This window comes from Dermochelys coriacea, chromosome 5, assembly GCF_009764565.3.
Source record: "Dermochelys coriacea isolate rDerCor1 chromosome 5, rDerCor1.pri.v4, whole genome shotgun sequence".
Classification (NCBI taxonomy): Eukaryota; Metazoa; Chordata; order Testudines; family Dermochelyidae; genus Dermochelys; species Dermochelys coriacea.
The window spans coordinates 137,447,298-137,467,096 of NC_050072.1; the positions used below are offsets into that span (position 1 = coordinate 137,447,298).

The 19,799-nt window shown below is 48.3% G+C and overlaps 1 protein-coding gene across 1 annotated transcript in view; it reads right to left on the minus strand.

Annotated features, from left to right (window-relative positions):
• LOC122460470 overlaps positions 1 to 17,231 on the minus strand; it is a 172,629-nt gene extending 155,398 nt beyond the window's left edge. Inside the window, exons 1-4 of the mRNA XM_043515477.1 lie at positions 17,221 to 17,231; positions 17,060 to 17,061; positions 6,286 to 6,464; positions 3,841 to 4,199 (exon numbers count right to left, since the gene is read on the minus strand). Coding sequence (XP_043371412.1) covers positions 3,841 to 4,199; positions 6,286 to 6,302 — 376 coding nt within the window. The 5' untranslated portion in view covers positions 6,303 to 6,464; positions 17,060 to 17,061; positions 17,221 to 17,231. The remainder of the gene's footprint in view (positions 1 to 3,840; positions 4,200 to 6,285; positions 6,465 to 17,059; positions 17,062 to 17,220) is intronic.
• Between the last annotated feature and the right edge of the window lie 2,568 nt (positions 17,232 to 19,799).

Genomic DNA, 19,799 nt, shown 5'->3' on the forward strand with positions numbered 1-19,799 from the left:
AAGGAGAACCTCTATACTGTGGGATTTTAAAATCTGCCGTAACAAATCTTGAAGCCGGCTCTCTAACCTTGGGTTCATGCTATGGCACTAAGAAGAGCAGTGTAGACATGGTGACTTGGGCTGGAGCCCAGGCTCTGAAGTCCCCCTCCTCCCCAGGCTTCAGAGATCAAATTCCAGCCCAAGCCCAGAAGAGTCTGCATTGCTGTTTTGGCCCCACACTGCCAGCCCTAGGAGCCCAAGTCCATAGGGCCAGGCTTTAAGGCTCCTGCTGCAGAGTTTGCAACACAGGTAGACAGACCCTAAAGGGACAAGCCACCCCCTAGGGCTCTTCCATGAGGAATTGATCATTGCTCTTTCCTCTGTCGAACAAGGAGCAGGAGCTACAATGCGGGTGGCTGGATTCTGTTGACCTGTTCTGCTAGCAGGAGTTAGAGCCCTGCACAAATCAATCTGCTGATTGAGGGGCCATTTGTTAACTTCCCGCTGGGACCTGTTAGAAACAAGGAACTCGGCCAGAGACAGGGATGACCTGCAGGAAACCCTAGGAACAGGCAGGATGGGGACGAAGTTCAGGCTGAGGATTCTGTTCATTGATTAGTCTCACAGTTTCCAGGAAAGCCAAAGCCCAGGAAGGGAATAAGTCTGCACTTATGCGCCACATGCAGGCGGTCTTTGGAGAAGGGCTTGAATGTCACCTATTTCCAGGCCGAGCGATTAAAGGCAATGTTGAAAGGACTGTAGGGAATGTGAACCCTGATTCCTTTCTTGAGAAGCTGCGCAGGCTTGGGCAATTCAAGGAGCTCTCTGGGCTTCAGATTCCCCAGGTGTCAAATGGGTAGAATTCCTATTGCCCAGGAGGTCGGTGGAGCGTCATTAATCAGGTGGAGTAAATGACGCTGAGAGCCTCCTACCCAGGGGATGTAGAAATGAAGTCTTCCAGAAACCTCCCTAGGCCAATCTAATTCACGGGGGAGGCACTCAGATCCAGTGGGGATGGGCAACAGGATCAAAGCTTGGGAGAGAGAGAGAGAGAAAAGTGCCAATCCAAATTCTTCCTGATCCTTCATCTGGAAAAACAAGGCCTTGCGGCATGTCTGAGGAAACCATGCCTGCTCCTGGAGCCTAATGTGGAGGCCCATCGGCAGACTATGTAGGTGCTGCCTTGCCAGGGCTGGGGCTGTCACACACCTTCAGTGCGGCTGGCAGTCCTCAGGGAAGTGTCAGAGCTCCAGCAGGCAGAGAACACTTTAAAAACCTGATGCTGTGGATACCCGCGGCCAAGCAATGAATGGAAAGGGGCTGAGCCAACCTTCAAATACCATGCCAGTGTCCCAGAAATGGTTTCCTTCTCCCATCCCCCTCTCTGTGCAGCATCCCCCTGCCGCACTGCGGGCATCTCTTACTCTCTCCATCTTGTCTCCATAGAGAGATACGATGGCCCTCAGCTCTTCCTCTGCAGCTCTAAGTCTCTCCAGGGTGGGTGTTGTCAGACCCTGCATGGCTGTCATCAGCAGGGCGTGGAGCGGTGCTGTGGAAGGCTGCTCCCCGCGGGTCTGCAATGAACAGGGACAAAGCCTCTTGGGACTGAGGATTTCCCTAGGGCAGCTGCCCTGGAACTGTCTGTCCCCGGGGGAGTCTGGCAGCGCCACAGGAGCCTGGAGACTCCGGCTGAGCCCTTTTCTTAACAAGCCTCCACAGGTGCTGCCAAGGTTTCCTCGGCCTTTCATCGCTCTCTGGGCCCCTCTCCTGAGAAGAGACGGGAGCCTCTTGGGCAATGCTGGGACCCCAAAGGCCACCCCATTTCCATCCTCACCAGCCCCTCCTCCCAGGACACCTCAATGTCCTGCAAAGCCCCTTCGAGTTGCTCCTTGAGTGTATCCGAGGGGTCACTGGAGAACCTGCCCCATGTCCCATCCCGCCCCGAGCACCTGAGGAGTTTGGCTCAGCAACTCTGGCAGCCCACAGTGTCTGCGAGGAAAGGAGTGAGAATAGGGCCCAAATGGAAACGCCCTCTTCCTTTCCCATCCCACAGCGTGTGGCACTGCCACAAAACAGGCAGGAATTGCCGGCAGGACAGAAAGTAACGTAGACTGAAGGAGCAAGTTTGCCTGGCTGAGGAGAATCCCAAACCATTGGCCTCTGGGGCCAGACCCTGTGGGTCAGAACTCACTGGGCACAATGTTACTCCAAGGGGGCTGGTTCCAGGGTCACCTAAACCCAGGATGGGGTGCTGGAGGCCTTTGCCCTGGTGTCTCAGGGCACCCCCTGAGTATTACTGCAGCTGGCCTGCATGGCGCTGGATTAGCACCGTCTCTCCTGGATGCCAGCAGCTGAGGACGCAGTAGAGCACACCGGCGTGGCACCCTCACACACATACTCTAGCCCCCCGGCGTGTCAGAAGCTCCCAGAATTGCAGACTTTTGTATGCGCCGCAGGGTGCTCTGTCACTAACAGCAAGTGTTACAAAGGTGTCTAGATGCCTTTGTAACTCAGACAGAGCCCAGATGTTGGCAGGCAGGATCGAACCTGGGACCTCTGGAGCTTAGTTCAGGAGCCTCTACTACATGAGCTAAAAGCCAAGAGGCTGTTAGCTAAGGCTATAGAGCAGACTCCTTTTCTCTCTTTCTCAAACTGGTCCTGGTGCCACGAGATGGGACAGAACACCACAGCCAGGAGATATGTGGGTTACCCCTACAAGTGCAGGGTTGGGCCTCATATGATTTTCAGCAGTGCCTGTGTGCCATGGACAGTGCATCAGAATCAGGCTCCTGAGTCAGGCACTTCTGCCAATCCCACAAAGCACCTCTGGACTTCTTTAGGTGCCTAAACCCTTTTGTCAAACTGGGCCTCGTTCAAGCAACCCAGAGAAACTCGTAAAGACTGGCTGGAGTTGATCACGCTTGACGAGTGTTTCTTTTCAGCCCCCTGAGCAAGGGACAGGTAGATCTGGAAGAGATACCAGCTCCAGGAGATATTCATACACACAGCAGGGGATGCTTTCCATTAGCACAGTCACACAGCATCATTATCATCGTCGTATGGGATCTGCTTGTTAATGAGGGGCTGGAAGTGCGCTCTTCTTCCTGCTCTTCTGGGCTCCCTTTTTCCCACTTCCCCTTTGACTGAGATGGCTCCTTCTTTGTCCCTGGAGCAGAAAGAAACATTCTTAACATTTTGCTTTTCCATGTCTTCTCCCTGGTTTACAGAGGATGGAAGTTGGCCACCGAGCCCTGAAGCAAATTGCCCAGGGTCAGACTGAAGGTTCTTGGCAGAGCTAAGAAGAGAACTCCGCTCTCATGACTCTTAGCTGGGGGCTTTTACCACACGAGGCTTCCTCTTACCTAGGGGCAGTTTCTTTACAATGGTGTAGTCTACTCTTCCTCTCCCCTTACACCCCTTTTCTGTCAGTGATGGGCACCAGGCCTCCTTTTGCATTGAACCCCTCAAGAAGGAATGACTGAGCTCTGGTATGGTTCCCAGCTGTGACCTGATGAGACTTCTGGAGCATTTTACTGATGAAATGGACCCAATCCAGGAGAAAAGAAATGATTTCCTACAACGTCCAGCCTCTCTGTTCTCCTTACAGCCTGGAGCAATGTTAGTACTCCCCACCCACCGTGCCAGATCCCCAGAGGGGGGTGACCTGACATTGTCAGCTCTCCCCACCTCAGCGATGGACCTCTGCCACCCTCTCGAAGAGGATTGAGCACTAAATGGATTCCAGAGTCTTAGGTACCCATCACTGTCCCAGGAGACGGCCCTGATGTTGAAGGCTTGTAGAGTAACTGGTGTGAGTATTCCTCACATGCTCCTCGTGAACCATGTGGATTGAATCTTCACCTGTAAGATCCACTTCGACTTTGTCTGTAGTCTCCTGCAGCTTCACCTCCTCTGCCTCCACCTGGGTCTCAGCTGCTTTCTTCTTCAGGGACAAGTGCATCCACCTTCTTGGAGAGGAAGCTGTTCTCTCCTCATTGCTCTCTGCCATTGAGTTGTCTGATTGGCAACAGACACAGAGTCTTTTCATGCCTGACAGGATGGTCCATGAACATTTTCTTCTCTGGGGCTTCTCTGGCAAGGCCTGTTCTTGCTGTCTGAGGCCAGAGCATACCTCAATGGCTGCAGGTTGGACGAGCACTTTGTGCACATGGATCTCTCTGTGCTCCCTAGAGGCGAGTCTTTGGAAAAAAGAACGAAGCCTGGAATAGAAAGAAGGGGGAAATGGGTTTTTCTGTCATTCTCTAAAGGAAGGGAATTAGTTTGCCCAGGAGTCTCAGATCCAAGAGAGTGGTCTTTTGAAGCCATCTCTTCCTCAAATAGCCAGGACTGGTTCATACAACCAAGAACATAAACAACACAAGACCGCCCATATTGGGTCAAACCAAAGGTCTATTTAACCCAGTATCCTGTCTTCTGACAGTAGCCAGTGCTGAGTGCCCCAGAAGGAATGAACAGGGAATCATCAAGTGATCCATTCCTGTTGCTCACTCCTGGCACCTGGCAAAAAGAGGCTAGGGACACAATCTCTACCCATTCTGGCTAATAGCCATTCATGGACCTCTTCTGCATGAATTTATCTAGCTCATTTTTGAACTCTGTTATAGTCTTGGCCTTCACAACATCCTCCGGCAAAGAGTTCCACAGGTAAACTATGCATTGTGTGAAAAAATACTCCCTTTGGTTTGTTTGAAACCTGCTGCTTATTAAGAAAGACTTCAGAGGGAGTACTAGGATCTGAACCAAGGACCACTTGATCTGCAGTCAAACACTCTACCGCAGAGCTCTATACCCATGATTAGACCCGGCTGAAGGTGAAGACACATGGGACCATGGTGAAAGAGGAATTCTTCTGGGGAAATTCTAGGGTGTGTGTTATGCAGGAGCTCAGACTAGATGATCAGGGCTGGCCTTAGGGCCTTTGAAACTATGACTTTATGAACCTAAAGTTGGCTTTAACTGCTAGTGTGAAGGTTGCTGCTCCTGTCCAAGAGGAGATGCTTTGTCTGCGGTTTCCTTGTGGAGAGTTATCAGGATCCCTGTTCCCCCTTTCTTATAACCTTTCTTGGACAGAGCACATCATAGAGTCTCCCCTTTTGTTCTCTAACAGGAAACCTCCATCCACCATATCTGTAATTTCTCCCATCCTAGCACAGTGGCTGGCTACATTTCCTAGCCTGACTCTCACCCCATGGATCTCACGCCTCCTCTGCCAATGGACAGACATGGAAACAGCAAAGGTCAATTTCTATGTTCTTTGGTCATTGCCTGGGCCTAGCTGCAAAAATGCTTCATTGTTAACCCCACTCCTTTGTGCACAGAATGTTGGGACTCTGGGAAGAGATAGGGCCAAGCTGAAAACCAATAAACCCCTGTTCCCAGAGAACCCAGGAAAAGGAAGAAAAGATTGTCATCTAGAAGGTTTGAGGGTCTGGAAGGATGAATTAGCAGCTGCAGATATGTTGACTTATTCTCAACTATTTGAAAATCTGGAATGTATTAGCATGGGGAAAATAATCAGTAAACTTTAAATGAAGAATTTCCCATATTATTTAGAACATCCAGTCAGAAGTTAGGCCACCAAAACAATGACAAAGAAATCACACCGAGACCAATGACAAATGTAAGCGACAGTTTATTTAAACCCCTTTCCTGGAAAGGAATTGCAGGGGGGAATTGACACATCTATTTTCTATAGCCCAAGGGGGTATAGTAGAATTTTTAGAGAGTTTTGAGATCTGTCACCATGAGATTATTTCTGAGAGAACTACCAAGATGACAGCCAGGGGATGGGAGTGGAGCTGTATCACTTTCAATATCTTAAGATTCATTTCTTCTGCATTATTTGAGCTCATTTATGTGTATTTCAATCATGTAAATTCTGAGATTGATATTGTCTCAATACACATACCTTCAGCTGTCATTACATGAGACAAACGGTTTATATTGACAACTTGAAGGCAAAGAGTGCATTGGGACAACTCCAAGGGAAATACTATTTATGGAGATATCAATCAAAATTCTACACGAGTTTTGTTATCTTCCCTTTCAGTTATATCCATGGAAATTCACCCCTACTAGTCTGCTGAAAGATAAAATCATCTAAATCTGCCTCCAAAGAACCTGAAAGGCTGAAGCAGAAGGAGAACTGAGAGATGCCCACATTCAAATCAAAACAGAACGTTGAGACCTGACTGTTGCAACACAAGTCCCCACCCGTCCCGAGGAGAAGGAGGCACCAATCTGTCATGTGCGATCTAATGAGCAGGGAAAGAATCTGGGAATTACCTTCTGTAAAAACTCATCCTTTTTTTCCTCGAACACCTATGGAAATAGCTGATTCAAGAAGTTGTTGACAGACGGATCGTCCACGTCTCTCAGCAGCTCCTTGGTTCATCAGCCGTTGTCAACCAAGCCAGTTGGCAGACTGAAGGCAGGGCAAGAATGCTGACACCAAACACTCTTTGCTATTGGCTTCCATGACATCACAATCAGCTTGTGCATAAACACACACAGACCTCCACCCAGAGAGACACGCACCCAGAAAAGTTAGTAACATGAACAACACTGGTTTCAAAGTAGCAGCCGTGTTAGTCTGTATTCGCAAAAAGAAAAGGAGTACTTGTGGCACCTTAGAGACTAACAAATTTATTAGAGCATAAGCTTTCGTGAGCTACAGCTCACTTCATCGGATGCATTTGGTGGAAAAAACAGAGGAGAGATTTATATACACACACACAGAGAACATGAAACAATGGGTTTATCATACACACTGTAAGGAGAGTGATCACTTAAGATAAGCCATCACCAACAGCAGGGGGGGGAAGGAGGAAAACCTTTCATGGTGACAAGCAGGTAGGCTAATTCCAGCAGTTAACAAGAATATCAGAGGAACAGTGGGGGGTGGGGTGGGAGGGAGAAATACCATGGGGAAATAGTTTTACTTTGTGTAATGACTCATCCATTCCCAGTCTCTATTCAAGCCTAAGTTAATTGTATCCAGTTTGCAAATTAATTCCAATTCAGCAGTCTCTCCTTGGAGTCTGTTTTTGAAGCTTTTTTGTTGAAGTATAGCCACTCTTAGGTCTGTGATCGAGTGACCAGAGAGATTGAAGTGTTCTCCAACTGGTTTTTGAATGTTATAATTCTTGACGTCTGATTTGTGTCCATTCATTCTTTTACGTAGAGACTGTCCAGTTTGGCCAATGTACATGGCAGAGGGGCATTGCTGGCACATGATGGCATATATCACATTGGTAGATGCGCAGGTGAACGAGCCTCTGATAGTGTGGCTGATGTGATTAGGCCCTATGATGGTATCCCCTGAATAGATATGTGGACAGAGTTGGCAACGGGCTTTGTTGCAAGGATAGGTTCCTGGGTTAGTGGTTCTGTTGTGTGGTGTGTGGTTGCTGGTGAGTATTTGCTTCAGATTGGGGGGCTGTCTGTAAGCAAGGACTGGTCTGTCTCCCAAGATCTGAGAGAGCGATGGCTCGTCCTTCAGGATAGGTTGTAGATCCTTGATGATGCGTTGGAGGGGTTTTAGTTGGGGGCTGAAGGTGATGGCTAGTGGCGTTCTGTTGTTTTCTTTGTTGGGCCTGTCCTGTAGTAGGTGACTTCTGGGTACTCTTCTGGCTCTGTCAATCTGTTTCTTCACTTCAGCAGGTGGGTACTGTAGTTGTAGGAATGCATGATAGAGATCTTGTAGGTGTTTGTCTCTGTCTGAGGGGTTGGAGCAAATGCGGTTATATCGTAGCGCTTGGCTGTAGACAATGGATCGAGTGGTATGATCTGGATGAAAGCTAGAGGCATGTAGGTAGGAATAGCGGTCAGTAGGTTTCCGATATAGGGTGGTGTTTATGTGACCATCGCTTATTAGCACCGTAGTGTCCAGGAAGTGGATCTCTTGTGTGGACTGGTCCAGGCTGAGGTTGATGGTGGGATGGAAATTGTTGAAATCATGGTGGAATTCCTCAAGAGCTTCTTTTCCATGGGTCCAGATGATGAAGATGTCATCAATGTAGCGCAAGTAGAGTAGGGGCATTAGGGAACAAGAGCTGAGGAAGCGTTGTTCTAAGTCAGCCATAAAAATGTTGGCATACTGTGGGGCCATGCGGGTACCCATCGCAGTGCCGCTGATTTGAAGGTATACATTGTCACCAAATGTGAAATAGTTATGGGTCAGGACAAAGTCACAAAGTTCTGCCACCAGGTTAGCCGTGACAGTATCGGGGATACTGTTCCTGATGGCTTGTAGTCCATCTTTGTGTGGAATGTTGGTGTAGAGGCTTCTACATCCATAGTGGCTAGGATGGTGTTTTTAGGAAGATCACCAATGGACTGTAGTTTCCTCAGGAAATCGGTGGTGTCTCGAAGATAGCTGGGAGTGCTGGTAACGAAGGGCCTGAGGAGGGAGTCTACATAGCCAGACAATCCTGCTGTCAGGGTGCCAATGCCTGAGATGATGGGGCATCCAGGATTTCCAGGTTTATGGATCTTGGGTAGCAGATAGAATACCCCAGGTCCTGGCTCCAGGGGTGTGTCTGTGCGGATTTGTTCTTGTGCTTTTTCAGGGAGTTTCTTGAGCAAATGCTGTAGTTTCTTTTGGTAACTCTCAGTGGGATCAGAGGGTAATGGCTTGTAGAAAGTGGTGTTGGAGAGCTGCCTAGTAGCCTCTTGTTCATACTCTGACCTATTCATGATGACGACAGCACCTCCTTTGTCAGCCTTTTTGATTATGATGTCAGAGTTGTTTCTGAGGCTGTGGATGGCACTGTGTTCTGCATGGCTGAGGTTATGGGGTAAGCGATGCTGCTTTTCCACAATTTCAGCTCGTGCACGTCGGCGGAAGCAGTCTATGTAGAAATCCAGGCTGCTGTTTCGACCTTCAGGAGGAGTCCACCTAGAATCCTTCTTTTTGTAGTGTTGGTAGGAAGGTCTCTGTGGGTTAATATGTTGGTCAGAGGTGTGTTGGAAATATTCCTTGAGTCTGAGACGTCGAAAATAGGATTCTAGGTCACCACAGAACTGTATCATGTTCGTGGGGGTGGAGGGGCAAAAGGAGAGGCCCCGAGATAGGACAGATTCTTCCGCTGGGCTAAGAGTATAGTTGGATAGATTAACAATATTGCTGGGTGGGTTACGGGAACCATTGTTGTGGCCCCTTGTGGCATATAGTAGTTTAGATAGCTTAGTGTCCTTTTTCTTTTGTAGAGAATCAAAATGTGTTTTGTAAATGGCTTGTCTAGTTTTTGTAAAGTCCAGCCACGAGGAAGTTTGTGTGGAAGGTTGGTTCTTTATGAGAGTATCCAGTTTTGAGAGCTCATTCTTAATCTTTCCCTGTTTGCTGTAGAGGATGTTGATCAGGTGGTTCCGCAGTTTCCTTGAGAGTGTGTGGCACAAGCTGTCAGCATAGTCTGTGTGGTATGTAGATTGTAGTGGATTTTTTACCTTCAGTCCTTTCGGTCTGATGTCCATCTGTTTGCATTTGGAGAGGAAGATGATGTCTGTCTGTATCTGTGCGAGTTTTTTCATGAAGTTGACAGATTTCCACTCTATACGGCTAAATTCAGTGCCTTGCATAATCACAGGTTTCAGAGTAGCAGCCGTGTTAGTCTGTATTCGCAAAAAGAAAAGGAGTACTTGTGGCACCTTAGAGACTAACAAATTTATTAGAGCATAAGCTTTCGTGAGCTACAGCTCACTTCATCGGATGCATTTGGTGGAAAAGCAGAGGAGAGATTTATATACACACACACAGAGAACATGAAACAATGGGTTTATCATACACACTGTAAGGAGAGTGATCACTTAAGATAAGCCATCACCAACAGCAGGGGGGGGAAGGAGGAAAACCTTTCATGGTGACAAGCAGGTAGGCTAATTCCAGCACTTAACAAGAATATCAGAGGAACAGTGGGGGGTGGGGTGGGAGGGAGAAATACCATGGGGAAATAGTTTTACTTTGTGTAATGACTCATCCATTCCCAGTCTCTATTCAAGCCTAAGTTAATTGTATCCAGTTTGCAAATTAATTCCAATTCAGCAGTCTCTCCTTGGAGTCTGTTTTTGAAGCTTTTTTGTTGAAGGATAGCCACTCTTAGGTCTGTGATCGAGTGACCAGAGAGATTGAAGTGTTCTCCAACTGGTTTTTGAATGTTATAATTCTTGACGTCTGAACAACACTGAGAGACTCACCCAAATTTCTAGGAATTTTGATTTGGGGGAGGGGGTTCATAGGCGCTGACTGCATGGGTGCTCTGGGCCTGGAGCACCCACGAGGAAAAATTAGTGGATGCTTAGCACCCACTGGCAGCCAAGCTCTGCCCTCCCCGCAGTGCGTCTCGCCCACTGGCAGCCCCACTGAGCACCACCTCCCCCTCCCTCCCAGCACTTCCTGCCCACCGCAAAACAGCTGTTTCATGGAATTCAGGATGCTCCAGGAGGGTCGGGGAGGAGCGGGGACATGGCATACTTGGGGGAGGAGATGGGGAAGAGGTGGGGGGTGGGGGTTTGGGGGAAGGGGTGGGATTGAAGCAGGGCAGGGTGGAGCAGGGGCAGGAAGAGAGGGGGAGGGTTTAGAGGAAGGGATTGAAATACTATTTGGGGGTGGGGTAGGGGCAGAGCACCCACTGGCCAGAGCGGAAGTTGGTGCCTACTGAGGGGATGGACAAAGGACTGATAGAATCATAGAAGATGAGGATTGGAGAGACCTCAGGAGGGCATCTAGTCCAACCCCCTGCCCATGGCAGGATCAGCACCAACTAAGTCATCCCAGCCAGGGCTTCGTCAAGCCAGGCCTAAAAACCTCTAAGGATGGAGATTCCACCACCTTCCTAGGTAATCCATTCAAGTGCTTCACCACCCTCCTAGTGAACCCAGATCTTCCCCATTGCAACTTGAGGCCATTGCTCCTTGTTCTGCCTTCTTCCACCACTGAGAACAGCCTAACTCCATCCTCTTTTCAGAGTAGCAGCCGTGTTAGTCTGTATTCGCAAAAAGAAAAGGAGTACCCGTGGCACCTTAGAGACTAACAAATTTATTAGAGCATAAGCTTTCGTGCATCCGATGAAGTGAGCTGTAGCTCACGAAAGCTTATGCTCTAATAAATTTGTTAGTCTCTAAGGTGCCACGGGTACTCCTTTCCATCCTCTTTGTAACCCCCCTTCAGGTAGTTGAAGGCTGCTATGAAATCCCCTCCACCCCCAACTCTTCTCTTCTGCAGACTAAACAAGCCGAGTTCCTCAGGCTCTCCTCATATATCATGTGCCCCAGTCCCCTAATCATTTTTGTTGCCTTCCGCTGGACTCTCTCCAATTTGTCCACGTCCTTTCTGTAGTGGGGGGCCCAAAATAGAACTCAATACTCCAGATGTGGCCTCTCCAATGCCAAATAGAGGGGAATAATCACTTCCCTCTATCTGCTGGCAATGCTCCTACTAAAGCAGCCCAATATGCCATTAGCCTTCTTGGCAACAAGGGCACACTGCTGACTCATATCCAGCTTCTCATCCACTGTAATCCTCAGGTCCCTTTCTGCAGAACTGTCGCTTAGCCAGTCAGTCCCCAGCCTCTGGCAGTGCATGGGATTCTTCTCTCCTAAGTGCAGGACTCTGCACTTGTCCTTGTTGAACCTCATCAGATTTCTTTTGGCCCAGTCCTCTAATTTGTCTAGGTCACTCTAGACCCTATCCCTACCCTCCAGTGTATCTACCTCTCCCCCCAGCTTAATGTCATCTGCCAACTTGCTGAGGGTGCAATGCACACCATCCTCCAGATCATTAATGAAGATGTTGACTAAAACCAGCCCCAGGAGTGACCATGGGGAAGTGGGGGAGGGGGTGGAGGAGAGGAGGCACACGGTGAGTGGCAGGGACCCCACAGAAGGGGGTTGCAGTGGAGGAGAGGGGGAACTCAGCCAGGCAGCTGTGAGCGGTGTGAGCTAGGAGAACAGGCAAAGCAGATACAGGAAGAGATGGAGCAATGGCGGGGTACTGGGGCCCAGGCATCCGGTGTCTGGACATTGTTGGCAGTGCCAGGGAGGCTTAGCTTCCCTGCCTGTTATACCCACCACCTGCATGTCCACTGAGGGATCTCCAGACTGTCAATGTTGTCTGGAGCTTCCCTTCCCTGACAGGGCTGACCAACCAGCGCTTGTAACTAGACGACTCAAAGCCTCCCCGAGGGGAGCGTATGGACACAAACAGGCTGAAGACAAGTTATCGCAGAAATCACTGGAGACTCAGGGACCATCTTCAGCTGATGAGGGGGACACACCCCACAGGAGCTAAATTTCTGACTCGGGTCTAAGTAGCACAGTGTGGATGCGGCAGCACGGTTGGGAGGCTCTGTTTGCTGCCATCGATCCACTGGGGATCGATTTAGTGGGGGGTCTAGTGAAGACCCACTAAATTGACAGCAGAGCGCTCTCTGGTGGACTTTGGGACTACGCCGGGAACGACAGGAGTAAGGGAAGTCGATCGAAGAGCGTCTCCTGTCAACCCAGCTCAGTGTAGACACAGTAGTAAGTCGACCTAAGCTACGTCAAATCCAGCGATGTTATTCAGTGATGTTATTCATGTTATGGAGCAGTGTAACTTAGGATGACTTAGTGTGGTCGGATAGACACAGCCTGAGGCCTGAGTTTCCACTGCAGTCTGGATGCTCAAAAACTGGTTTGGCAACACAAGTCAGCAAGCCCAGGCCACATAGATACAGGCTCAGTGTGCAGTGTGGACAGACCCTCAGACAGCCCCAGTACTGTCAAATGAGGAAATCCTTCCTGTGTTTTGACTTGCTGGTAGAAGAGCCAAGTCACATTGGAGCTCACCGACCTTCATTGACAAATGCAGCGCTCCAGCACCTCTAGGAATCCCTGATGAAAGAAAACCTTAATGAGTGACAAAGGTCAAAGGGAGGTGCTCATCTTTGGCCAAGTGCAGGTAGTCCCACCCTCAAATATAGAACATTTCTCTCTTTGTCTCTCTGTGTTGGGGCAGGAGCGATAATATGCCCTACTGCATTTGCTATTTCAGAGAGTAGTTTACACAAGGTGCGAAACAGGCCTCAATCCTGATTGAGTGTAAACAAGAACTATGCAGCTAGACTGCACCAGCTGAGAATTGAGATGTACCCCTTTCCTAGAGTGATGGAATGACCTGTGAGGGGACTGGAAACCTGACCGACCAATTTTTAACTTGCACTCTATCAGCATCTTTCCTCTGAGTGCCGTCACTGTAATTTCAATACTCTAGCACCGGACTCCCTGCCAGCTCTGGGCCCGACAAGCTTTCCTTGTGATTTGATTCTGTACAGCAGGGGTGCAGGGAACCAACAGATGCATCTGATTCCTTGGTGAGGTTTTCCTTGCAAGGTATGTTTATGAGTCCTTGTGTGTAGGAAGCAATGAGTGTGGCACTCTCACTGAACCGACAGAGGGCGACAGTGGTCAGAGAGAGACAGCAGAAGAATAAAGGGGCAACATGAATGGCAACAGATTAGCAGACCTTTGCTTTAATTACTAGGCCAACTTGAGTGATGTCCTTGCTGTCATTTCACTGTTTCTAAGGTCTCTGAGTCCTGTAATGTTTCCCCAAGTTCATTTCCTGGCTTGACATGGGAGGTCTGTACTACTGAAAAAGATTAAGTGACAGGGACAAAATACTCAAATCCCTCCTGGTAGGAGGAGCCAGGTTTGCTCTTCAAATTCTCTCGTTCGTAAACGTCCTGGTCTGGGAATTTCCCACAACAACATTTCTAATGGGAAGCTGTCTGCAGAACAATTCAACTGCAGAAAGCTCCTATGGAGGCAGGGTGGGAATTCAGTCTCTGTATTCTGTCAGTGTAGCTAGAGCAATGGGAAATCCCCACCAGTCACTGTAGCAACTCTCTACTCCAAAGTGCTATAGGAGCTTTTTAAGTGTAGCAAACCTAAGAGTGAGACCAGATCTATCTCCAGTTGGCACCATGGATGCTCAGTTACTAAGACTACAGCAATGACAACAGTTCAATGTTTCCATAGGTGCCAGGATTCAAACCTAGATGGGAAGGCCCCAAGGGGTTTCTAGTCCATCCCCTTAACCACTCAGCCACAAGTACCTGATGGACATTTGCCTCACTACACTATGATTCTCTTCTCACTGAATTATCACTTCAAATTGTTTGCTCAGACCAGCCTCCCCAGCACACTCACTGCTGTGCGGGGCAGTAAGTGTGTCCATTGCTGGACAGCAGGAATTCCTGTCCATTTCCCTTCCGTCTGGAGCATGATTAGAGTGTGTTTGTGTTAATGACATTACTGTAGATCATTGTTCATTCCCCACCTTGACAATTCAGACAGTCCCTTTCCCATTCAGATCTCCAGCATATCATTCCAATAGCAGGGATCAGGTTTTCTCTGGGGCACTGACATTTTTCAGGGGGTTGGTGAGTGAACTCAGCCTTGCATTCCATCCTTGATCTTTCATGGACTAACAACAGCAGCATAAAGAAAGAGCCGAGCCAAATCTCAGTGTCATGGCTGAAGGTGGCCATGTCCCCCACTTGACATTTGCTATTGCAGGAGAAAAGGAGTACTTGTGGCACCTTAGAGACTAACAAATTTATTAGAGCATAAGCTTTCGTGAGCTACAGCTCACTTCATCGGATGCATTTGGTGGAGAAAACAGAGGAGAGATTTATATACACACACACAGAGAACATGAAACAATGGGTTTATCATACACACTGTAAGGAGAGTGATCACTTAAGATAAGCCATCACCAACAGCAGGGGGGGGAAGGAGGAAAACCTTTCATGGTGACAAGCAGGTAGGCTAATTCCAGCAGTTAACAAGAATATCAGAGGAACAGTGGGGGGTGGGGTGGGAGGGAGAAATACCATGGGGAAATAGTTTTACTTTGTGTAATGACTCATCCATTCCCAGTCTCTATTCAAGCCTAAGTTAATTGTATCCAGTTTGCAAATTAATTCCAATTCAGCAGTCTCTCGTTGGAGTCTGTTTTTGAAGCTTTTTGTTGAAGTATAGCCACTCTTAGGTCTGTGATCGAGTGACTAGAGAGATTGAAGTGTTCTCCAACTGGTTTTTGAATGTTATAATTCTTGACGTCTGATTTGTGTCCATTCATTCTTTTACGTAGAGACTGTCCAGTTTGGCCAATGTACATGGCAGAGGGGCATTGCTGGCACATGATGGCATATATCACATTGGTAGATGCGCAGGTGAACGAGCCTCTGATAGTGTGGCTGATGTGATTAGGCCCTATGATGGTATCCCCTGAATAGATATGTGGACAGAGTTGGCAACGGGCTTTGTTGCAAGGATAGGTTCCTGGGTTAGTGGTTCTGTTGTGTGGTGTGTGGTTGCTGGTGAGTATTTGCTTCAGATTGGGGGGCTGTCTGTAAGCAAGGACTGGTCTGTCTCCCAAGATCTGAGAGAGCGATGGCTCGTCCTTCAGGATAGGTTGTAGATGCTTGATGATGCGTTGGAGAGGTTTTAGTTGGGGGCTGAAGGTGATGGCTAGTGGCGTTCTGTTGTTTTCTTTGTTGGGCCTGTCCTGTATTAGGTGACTTCTGGGTACTCTTCTGGCTCTGTCAATCTGTTTCTTCACTTCAGCAGGTGGGTATTGTAGTTGTAGGAATGCATGATAGAGATCTTGTAGGTGTTTGTTTCTGTCTGAGGGGTTGGAGCAAATGCGGTTATATCGTAGCGCTTGGCTGCAGACAATGGATCGAGTGGTATGATCTGGATGAAAGCTAGAGGCATGTAGGTAGGAATAGCGGTCAGTAGGTTTCCGATATAGGGTGGTGTTTATGTGACCATCGCTTATTAGCACCGTAGTGTCCAGGAAGTGGATCTCTTGTGTGGACTGGTCCAGGCTGAGGTTGATGGTGGGATGGAAATTGTTGAAATCATGGTGGAATTCCTCAAGAGCCTCTTTTCCATGGGTCCAGATGATGAAGATGTCATCAATGTAGCGCAAGTAGAGTAGGGGCATTAGGGGACGAGAGCTGAGGAAGCGTTGTTCTAAGTCAGCCATAAAAATGTTGGCATACTGTGGGGCCATCCACACACAATGCCATCCACAGCCTCACAAACAACTCTGACATCATAATCAAAAAGGCTGACAAAGGAGGTGCTGTCGTCATCATGAATAGGTCCGAATATGAACAAGAGGCTACTAGGCAGCTCTCCAACACCACTTTCTGCAAGCCATTATCCTCTGATCCCACTGAGAGTTACCAAAAGAAACTACAGCATTTGCTCAAGAAACTCCCTGAAAAAGCACAAGAACAAATCCGCACAGACACACCCCTGGAGCCCCAACCTGGGGTATTCTATCTGCTACCCAAGATCCATAAACCTGGAAATCCTGGACGCCCCATCATCTCAGGCATTGGCACCCTGACAGCAGGATTGTCTGGCTATGTAGACTCCCTCCTCAGGCCCTTTGTTACCAGCACTCCCAGCTATCTTCGAGACACCACCGATTTCCTGAGGAAACTACAGTCCATTGGTGATCTTCCTAAAAACACCATCCTGGCCACTATGGATGTAGAAGCCTCTACACCAACATTCCACACAAAGATGGACTACAAGCCGTCATAAACAGTATCCCCGATACTGTCACGGCTAACCTGGTGGCAGAACTTTGTGACTTTGTCCTGACCCATAACTATTTCACATTTGGTGACAATGTATACCTTCAAATCAGCGGCACTGCGATGGGTACCCGCATGGCCCCACAGTATGCCAACATTTTTATGGCTGACTTAGAACAACGCTTCCTCAGCTCTCGTCCCCTAATGCCCCTACTCTACTTGCGCTACATTGATGACATCTTCATCATCTGGACCCATGGAAAAGAAGCTCTTGAGGAATTCCACCATGATTTCAACAATTTCCATCCCACCATCAACCTCAGCCTGGACCAGTCCACACAAGAGATCCACTTCCTGGACACTACGGTGCTAATAAGTGATGGTCACATAAACACCACCCTATATCGGAAACCTACTGACCGCTATTCCTACCTACATGCCTCTAGCTTTCATCCAGATCATACCACTCGATCCATTGTCTACAGCCAAGCGCTACGATATAACCGCATTTGCTCCAACCCCTCAGACAGAGACAAACACCTACAAGATCTCTATCATGCATTCCTACAACTACAATACCCACCTGCTGAAGTGAAGAAACAGATTGACAGAGCCAGAAGAGTACCCAGAAGTCATCTACTACAGGACAGGCCCAACAAAGAAAACAACAGAACGCCACTAGCCATCACCTTCAGCCCCCAACTAAAACCTCTCCAACGCATCATCAAGGATCTACAAACTATCCTGAAGGACGAGCCATCGCTCTCTCAGATCTTGGGAGACAGACCAGTCCTTGCTTACAGACAGCCCCCCAATCTGAAGCAAATACTCACCAGCAACCACACACCACACAACAGAACCACTAACCCAGGAACCTATCCTTGCAACAAAGCCCGTTGCCAACTCTGTCCACATATCTATTCAGGGGACACCATCATAGGGCCTAATCACATCAGCCACACTATCAGAGGCTCGTTCACCTGCGCATCTACCAATGTGATATATGCCATCATGTGCCAGCAATGCCCCTCTGCCATGTACATTGGCCAAACTGGACAGTCTCTACGTAAAAGAATGAATGGACACAAATCAGACGTCAAGAATTATAACATTCAAAAACCAGTTGGAGAACACTTCAATCTCTCTAGTCACTCGATCACAGACCTAAGAGTGGCTATCCTTCAACAAAAAAGCTTCAAAAACAGACTCCAACGAGAGACTGCTGAATTGGAATTAATTTGCAAACTGGATACAATTAACTTAGGCTTGAATAGAGACTGGGAATGGATGAGTCATTACACAAAGTAAAACTATTTCCCCATGAAAGGTTTTCCTCCTTTTCCCCCCCTCTGCTGCTGGTGATGGCTTATCTTAAGTGATCACTCTCCTTACAGTGTGTATGATAAACCCATTGTTTCATTTTCTCTGTGTGTGTGTGTATATAAATCTCTCCTCTGTTTTTTCCACCAAATGCATCCGATGAAGTGAGCTGTAGCTCACGAAAGCTTATGCTCTAATAAATTTGTTAGTCTCTAAGGTGCCACACGTACTCCTTTTCTTTTTGCGAATACAGACTAACACGGCTGCTACTCTGAAATATTGCAGGAGAGAAAGTGTCAATGGAATTGAATGCCCTGGCTCAGATAAGAGACACAGGAAGGTTTTGCTGTTCATGGATCATCCGTGCAAAGGAAACTGTGTCTCTGTGTGAAATTGAGGAGGGAAATGAAACATCCCCATGGTAGCACAATGCACGAAGGCATGTGGGTGAAGGCCTCATGCTGAGAAATGATTTAACCGGGGTTTGTATCAATGTAGTGCCCTGATTAAAAACTATGGTTAAAAGGCTGCCATTGTTGTTAGTACTTGAACCTATGTAGGGACACCCCAGTGGGTGTCAACTCCATTGCATTAACCAGGGGCAGTCGATTATTTTCATCAAGATCCAAATTTCTTGGTCAAGGTATAGTCAAGGTCTGGACTCCAGAGAAAAGAATGCACTAATGATAATGAGACGTGTATAAAAAGATGTTGCAGTCATGATGGGCATAATGATTATGATTGTGTTCTGTTTATTCCTTAGATCTGGTGCCACCGCCTTCCCCTTTAGGCTTGTAGTTTACCAAGGGTAAAAGTAACCGTCTGTTCAGATACAAGGGTGTATTTGTGTTCATTCCTGCTAGCTACACAGGGGTTTGATGTTGCTGCTTTCAATCTCCCGGCTCTGCTTGGATAAGGAACAATTCGGGCTGTCACTGAACTAAAGGAGGGAGATGATTTTCTGACAGGGAAGGATGCCTCCTCCTAAAGGCGTTTGGCAGGCAGGCCTCCTTCCCAGGTCTGTCCCGACAACAAGCAATTGAAAAGGGACCCTCTCTGGCCCTCCTCATCCCGGTGAAAATGAGCATGGGAAAGAGTGAGCGACAGAGGGAGAGGGAGATGGCGTGAGCGGGCCGGGACCTCAGCGAAATGGCGGGGCAAGGGGGTTCAGTTTTGTTGGGTCAGAAAGTTGGCAACCCCAGATCCAGGGGAAACAATTCCAACCTCCAAAGAGGCTGGGCGGGGGCAGGACATCAGCTTGGAGGGGAGGGGTGTGTGGGGCAGTGACATCACAAAGGCCTTTTGCAGGACCTCAGCCCATTGGGCAAAGGTGGTGGGGAGGGGGTGACCTCACAGAGAGACCCCGACATCAGCTGGGCAGGGCAGAGGTGCAGGGTCAGGGCAGTCTCTGAGACCCCCACGGCTTTGCTGCCGCACGTCTCCTTCTCAAGGTCTCTTCTCAAGGACAGGGAGAGAATTAGGATTCATAGCTGTGAGCATGAGGAGGAGCCTCTGTGGAGTTTTCTCCTTTCCTACCACTGATTGTGCCAGAAAACAAACTTCTCTTTGACAAGGTAAGAGGCTTAGAGAGATTTGGAACCTGTTTGGTGTGATCCACCTGGTGCAAGCAGAATTCTTGGCACAGAAAACACTGGCTTAAGGTGGCAGAATTTGATTTCCTACCTAGGACTTTGACACTTGGAATCACTGGGGACCTTAGAGTTTATCCTTTTTGGTTTCCCTTTTCCTCTTTCCTCCCTCCTTTCTCCTCTTCTCTTGCTTCTTTTTTCCCTTTTCCCAGCTTCCCTCCCTCTACCAAGGAGGGATGGGTGTGGAGTGTGGGCAAGGTGGGACGGTTGCTCTCATTGCGGGAGGTCCTCACAA